This window comes from Penaeus chinensis, chromosome 41 (assembly GCF_019202785.1).
Source record: "Penaeus chinensis breed Huanghai No. 1 chromosome 41, ASM1920278v2, whole genome shotgun sequence".
Taxonomy (NCBI): Eukaryota; Metazoa; Arthropoda; class Malacostraca; order Decapoda; family Penaeidae; genus Penaeus; species Penaeus chinensis.
Window position 1 is genome coordinate 27,510,282 of NC_061859.1, and position 7,500 is coordinate 27,517,781.

Consider the following 7,500-nt stretch of genomic DNA (forward strand, 5'->3'; position numbering starts at 1 on the left):
TATACATTCAAATATATACGTATATGTATACATTCAAATATATATGTATATGTATACATTCAAATATATACGTATATAATATACATACACATACATAAGTACATAAATTTACATATATACACATGCATACATACATATATACATAAATTCATTCATACTCATACGTACATCCGTACTCATACACATATATGCATGCATACACACATGTATACATACAAAACTCTATACATACATGATTACATACATACAGATATGCATATATACATACATACATACATGCATACATATATAAATATACATCCACATACTTATATACATACATTTACATACATACACGCATGCACATACATACACATACATACACATACGTACACATACGTACAATCGTATGTACGTACACACACATATGAATGCATACACACAGTGCAAAAGTCGATACATACATACATACATTTGTACATATATGCATGCATACATACATTTATACATCAGTGATTACATATATACACATGCATACATACATATATACATACATACACATACACATACATATACATACACATATCCGTAGATATATGCACACATACATATACATCCATACATACGCACAAATATGCACACATACATCCACACATAAATACATACATACTGGCTTACATACATATATACATACAGACACAGTGTGTACTTGTGTTTGTTTATGCATGTTGACATCCATGAATCTGCACGTAATTACATAATTTGGATATTATGAAGAACACACAGCATTGTATTTACTGACAGACATGTTTCTATATCTGTATATCATGATAAGCGCTGACGCAACTTGTCAGGGTGAGACGGTTGGCACGGTGCCCGGGCATGCTCTTGGCCAGCTGTTTCGTAATCAGACTTCCGTCACGGGGAAAGAAAACAAAGTGGCGTCAGTATGCACGGCGTCTGCTGCCGGTCACCGAGGCCCGCACGGGGCTCGAAGGGCTCCGTCGGCCTCTTTCCCTCCTTTCCCCATTCCCCCTCACCCCCCCCTCCCCGACGGCTTTCTGTCCCTCACCCTCCCTCGTTCCTTCCCCTACCCCTTCTCGTCTCTCTACTTCCTTTACTCGGCCTCCATCTACCCTCCCTCTCCTCATTCCTTCCTACTTCCTCTCTTCCCTCTCCTCCCTCTTGCCGCTGCTTCCTTCCCCCCCTCTCTCTTCCCTCTTCCCTCCTTTCCTCCCCCCCCCCCCCTTCCCTTTGTCCTGCACTCGTAGGCATCCCTTAGACTGCACGCGGGATATTCTCTAGACCTGTGTGTAATGCTACCGTGCTCATCTGCCATTGCCTCTTCAAGCATTTCCTGCGTACTGGGTCCTTCTCGATTGTCTTTTAATTTCCACCCATGCTTGCTTAATTACGTGTATGCACATGGAATGCTATTCTGTGCATGCAGAAGTCAGTACGAAGTGAATACGTTCACAGGCATACATAGATGCATACGTACATACTCTGCATTGATGCTTGCACATACAAACGATAACTTCAAAACATGCTTTCATGAATATACACATCCACCTACCTCAGTTCCCTTGGTCCTCTGTCTCCCCCATTCCCCTCTCCTCTCCTCTCCTCCTCTTTCTCCACCCTCCTTTCTGTAACCTCCTCTATGTTATGATAACATTGCTTTTATAATGCTTTAAGTTGAGAAGCACACTCGCACTTGCTCGCTCGCTTGCAAACTTTGTGACATTCCTGCGTTCAAAATCCAAACAAGATATAATTCTCGTAGTGAAAACACGGCCTGGTTATAGCGACCGCATAGAAGAATGGGACAAAGCTGCAGCAAAAGAAGTAAAGACACGACGGTTGAGCAGGAGTGAGATGACGGGTCAGGCGGCGGCCGCGATGTCGTCGGATTGAAGGGCTGGAGCCGCTGTCGGGGCTGGCAACTTTCTAGTGCGATCAGTGCTAATGTTACCGTTATTATTATTTTCATATTGTCATTATCATCATCATATTGTCATTATGATTATTATCATCTTATTGTCATTATGATGTGAATAGTACTATTATTATTATTATTTAAGCAACCTTGTGTGTATGGGGAATCGTGATGCATCCTTTGTAGGCAGGTAATCTGTAATATCTCGCGTCAAGGTACACTGGATTTCGGTCTCTTATGAGGTGTTCCCTCTGGGCATACTCGCTGATGTAGGATATACTGTGCCTGTGTGCGTGCGTGCGTAGCTCAGTTTCCCTAAACCTGAGCAGGAGGAAAGGGGAGTGCATTCTACACCGCTCCACGCCACAAGCGCCCATTACTCCAAGCCACGGGGCACCAAGCCAGCTCTTATAGGAACTACGGCAGCTCCCCCCCCCCCCCCTCGCTCTCTCTCTCTCTCTCTCTCTCTCTCTCTCTCTCTCTCTCTCTCTCTCTCTCTCTCTCTCTCTCTCTCTCTCTCTCTCTCTCTCTCACTCACTCACTCACTTACTTACTTACTTACTTTCCTTCCTTCTTTTTTCCTTTCTCCCTTCATCTCTCACTCACTATCAAACTTCCTCTCCCTGTGTCTCTCTGCCTCTACTTCCCCCGCTGCCCACTCCCCCAGCCCCCTACGAATCAGGTGTGATCCGCTAATCTCGCCCTGAGCATCGAATGGGCTGCGGCAATGGGAAGCAGCGCCCGTGGTCCTTGCCCGTGCCCTCTCCCCGGCGCTGTCCGATGGGCCCATTCCGCCGCGTGGGATCAGCGCCGCCAGCTTCGCGGAGGCTGTGGAATGACCTGTCGGGTCCTGGGTGCAGGGGGGGGGGTCATAGAGGGTTGGGGGGTGTTGACGGCAGGGTCTGTCTTCCTGTCTTCTATGTGTTTTTCCCTTTTCTGGTTTGGTTTACACTGCTTGGTTTCACTGCCGTTGGTGCTGTTAGTATCAGCATCATGGGAGGAAATAAGAAGCAGATATCAAGTAATGATATTATTGTTGTTGTTATCATTATGATCATTATTATAATTTGTTGTTTCGTTATGTTACTATGGTAACCCTGGCCTTTCACAAGGTAAAACAACTATAAGTACACGGCTTCTTTCATCCGAGGATTTCTGAACAAGATCCCTCCCCTTCTCTCTCTCCCCCTCCCCCACCCCTTCCTCCATCCCTCTTGTTCACTTCAGCCTGACCGGGTTCAAAGGTGGCCTTGATAGCGCCAGAGAGAGCATAACCCATGAAGCGGGTCGCTGTTGTGCGACTGGAGCGGTTTCGTCCTTGAGTACCTCTGCAACACGTATGCAACAATCCTGTAAACTGGGTACTCCCCAAACGGCGGTTTTAACACTGGTTTATATGAAGTTATTTCGGACCTTGGGCTTCATGTGGAAACCTTTTTTTAGTAGTGTTTGTTTGTCTTTCAAATGATCGTTGGGTTTAAAGGAATCACAGCTGAAAGTCCATAGTAATTAATAACTTCTGAGTTTATCCTTGTAGCAAGGAGGTCATATAATTATACAGTCTGTCAGTAAATTAAGTCATTTGTTGATAAAATTGCATGGACTATCTATCCCCTCCCCCTCTCCCCCGTCTCGTGTGTCAGCTTGGGACACTTTGAAGAAGATAAATACATTTAGGCTGGCTAGATTGAACTGATCGCAACACAAGAGCACCGGCCATCGTCAGTAATATTGTGAAATAAATCTGGATCACATACTCTACTACCATCATTTCAATTGTCAATTTTTCTTTATATTTCAGTGATAATTGTCTCGCACCATCGCCATAGCCATCCATTACTTGTGTGCAGCTGTGCTTCCAGGCGAGGAACACGCATGCATACCGCAGCTCAGAATACGGCCGTATATTTTGGCAAATTATGGACGCGTGATAGATTTTTCCTCGGATTTCATGAGCCGGTGCTGGCGTGTTCGAATGCCGCCACCCTTTTCAGCTGCCGTAGCTTCGAAACTTCCAGGCCACTTCGCGCTCCTTTCGTAACCTTCTGGGCTAGTTTGGAATGATTTTCATTTCAAACTTTTTCTTTCTTTTTCTCCTTTTGCTCTATTGGCGTTTGCCTTACGAAGGGAACCGAGTCTGCGTTGATGTTTTTCCGCGGGAGGCCTGGACGCCGCGGGAGTTCCAGATTTGTTCATCCTGTCTCGTTCTGTGCTTTTCTTGTTTTTTTTTTGTTTTTTTTTTTTGTGTAGACTGTTCATATGCTTTCATTTTCTCAGTTTCATTCTGTAAGGAAGACTACGGGGAGGGTGAACCGGAAGAGTGGGTAAGGGAGGAAGAACGAAGAGAGCGAACAGGAAAACGAGGGAAGGAGGGAGAGAGAACGAGAGGCAGAGAAGACAATTATTGGGAAAAGGGAAGCCGGATTATCGGGAAAGGGAGACATGATGAGCAAGGCTGCCGCAGGTGCTAATGCTGAGCGCTCTGCATGGCAACATCTGCATATTTTTTGTACCAATATTGCAAACGCCTCCAGAACGAGCCGTGCAACGTAGGCAAGTGTTGACGAGGCTGTGAGTCACGCGAATGCCGGAGAGCGGCGACGCAGACGGTGCCGGCGCGCGAGGGACCGGGGTCGTCGCGGCGTTTGTGGCGGCGCCGAGAGGCCATGTGCTCCTGTTACCCGCAGTGGGACCTTGTGATGCTCGCGTTCGTGTATTTAGCGATTGGTATTGAGAGTTATTTTATTCTCTTGGGCAAGATCAGAGAACAAGTGTTCGGACACAAGGTTTCGCCGAGGGTACTGGTCAAAAACGTGTGCAGGGAAGGCGTAGGGAGGAGACGAAGGTCGACCACGTGCCGGCGGGTGGCTTTGCCCGGGTACGGCGGCTGCGGGAGGAACCTTGTCCAGAATTATTTTAATTATTTATACCATCATTGTTGTTATTATCATCACCATTGTCGTTATCATCAGTAGTAGATGTAGTAGTAACAACAGCAATTTTTTTTTTTTTTTTTTTTTTTTTTGTTGTTAAAATGAATGTGTAGGATTAATATTCTGGTCATGTTAGTCTTAATTGGGGTTACCGGCGGGCGGCGGTAAACATTAGCATGTGGTACAAAACTGCGACGTGAAAACATCACCTCAGACAAATACACACGCCTAAACAGTTAAAAAACAAAAACAAATGACTTCCTATTCTTCACCAACATATCTCCCCCTTCCCCGTCTCCTTCCCCCTCCCCTCCCCCCACTCCCCTCCTCCACAGAAAACGGGAAGGAGAAAACGGGAATAAAAAAATGGGGGGAGGGGGTAAGGGGCACGGCACTCGCAATATTTGCGAAGGATAAAGTTCTTACGATAAAAAAGGAGAAACAGAATTGGAGAAAGTACTTATAGTTTGTACGGGTTGTCTGTCTGTATGCTGCGGATGCGTTTGAAGCGCTGCTGGAAATGCCGGGTCGATAAATCCGCCGATAACATCTGTGATAGAAAAGTTTTATCAGCGTGACCTCCATCTATAACTTTTTTTTCGGACAGAGGTGGAACTGCAGTGTGTGTGTGTGTGTGTGTGTGTGTGTGTGTGTGTGTGTGTGTGTGTGTGTGTGTGTGTGTGTGTGTGTGTGTGTGTGTGTGTGTACGCGAGTGCGCATTAAACGAAAAACAATTCCCCCCCTTTCTCTCTCCCTCTCCCTCTCCCTCTCCCTCTCCCTCTCCCTCTCCCTCTTCCTCTCCCTCTTCCTCTTCCTCTTCCTCTTCCTCTCCCTCTCCCTCTCCCTCTCCCTCTCCCTCTCCCTCTCCCTCTCCCTCTCCCTCTCCCTCTCCCTCTCCCTCTTCCTCTTCCTCTCCCTCTCCCTCTCCCTCTCCCTCTCTCTATCCCTATCCCTATCCCTATCCCTATCCCTATCCCTCTCCCTCTCCCTCTCTCCCTCTCTCCCTCTCTCCCTCTCTCCCTCTCTCCCTCTCTCCCTCCCTCTCTCCCTCTCTCCCTCTCTCCCTCCCTCTCTCCCTCTCTCCCTCTCTCCCTCTCTCTCTCACCCTCTCTCTCTCTCTCTCTCTCTGCCTCTCCCTCTCTCTCTGCCTCTCCCTCTCTCTCTGCCTCTCCCTCTCTCTCTGCCTCTCCCTCTCCTCCTCCCCCCTATTTCCTCATTTCTCCCTCCCTCCCTCCCTCCCTGCCTCCCCCTGCCTCCCCTCCTTTCTTGGGGTGTTAGTTATAGATACTGAAGGCTGTGTTGCACAGGGAAATGTTGCAACATTATATATAGTTAGCAAGAGCGGTTTTGTTTTTGTTATTGGCTTTATCTTTGGTTTATTATCACCCAAATTATAATACGTTATTTTTCACATTCTGTCTGCACTCATTATTGTAAAAGCAATAAGGAGTCTTCCTTGTTTTGCTAAATAAAAAAAATGGAACAGAAGCATGACATTGCAATGAAAATGTACAGCTTTATAACAAGGTTAATGATTATTGATTTGCCTTTTTCAAAGGAATTGTACCTATTGTTCTATTGTTAGTAATGGTGCTGGGCATACTCTCAGAAAGGCCAAGGTCCTTGTAAAAGAAGGTATTTTTCTGATTATGAAGGAGACTTTTTTTCAAACTAAGAGAACTCATCCCAGCCTGGTGATTGTGTCAGCATCTTTACCCATGAAAATGCCTGTTTTTGAAATGGATTAATTTCTTTCTCTTTTCTTTAATATATTGTTTCATTTTCTGATATCCTATTAATTCTCTCTCCCTTCCACCCCCTGCAGAGAGCCAAGAAGGTATTCGACCCGAGTGAAGGGGGACTGGGAGTGCCAGGGCGTAAGAAGGCTGTATACCGGTGCGATGTATGCTACCAGACAGTTAACCAGCACAGTGTTCAGGAGGACCTGTTGGTGTGCCACCGGTGCTCAGCCAGAGGTGAGGGCCAGCTGGAGTGCGTTTGGCTTCTGGTGCTGCTTTCTTGTTCTGTTTTGCTTTTTCTATTTGCGTTTGTCTTGAGTTTTTCTCTCTATCAATTTTTACATTTATTGATTTTCCCTTCTTATTTTTGATATTTAGGAAATGTGTTATAGATTATAGATGTGCTATGCCGACTGTGAGTACTTGTTTAATTGTTTTTAGACATTGATGGCTAAACTTGTACTAAGTCACCAATTAGCCAGCTACGAGTACTGCCTGTTTCGCCCGCTCACCCTTTTCTTTGATTTACGAAAATATTTAATGTTATCTTATTTTGCTGTTACTAATGTTTATAACATTATAGTAATTATAATGTTTATAATAAAAATAACACCATTGATATTCATAGCACTAGTAAAAAATAAGTTTTTCCCGCCAATTCAAATCACATAAGGTCACAAGGTCTACTAATTAACTCCTTTGTGGCTTAGCACTAACAGAGCCATTTCACCATTTCACAAAAATGTAGAAAATGAGCAGAGCATTTTCCCCATTTTTTATTTATTTTCCCCGGCAACTTTTTGGTGTATTTTATTAAAAATTATAGATAAGAATGCAGATTAATTAAATGAATTAGGATAATTTACTAGGTCTTTTCTACAACACAAGAATCTTGTTTTAGTTCCCAAAG

General features: G+C 45.0%; 1 protein-coding gene across 1 annotated transcript in view; it reads left to right on the forward strand.

The window, feature by feature from the left end:
- The window catches only part of LOC125047465 (sterile alpha motif domain-containing protein 1-like), a 24,426-nt gene that overhangs the window by 9,768 nt on the left and 7,158 nt on the right, over positions 1-7,500 (forward strand). Inside the window, exon 2 of the mRNA XM_047645677.1 lies at positions 6,677-6,827. Coding sequence (XP_047501633.1) covers positions 6,677-6,827 — 151 coding nt within the window. The remainder of the gene's footprint in view (positions 1-6,676; positions 6,828-7,500) is intronic.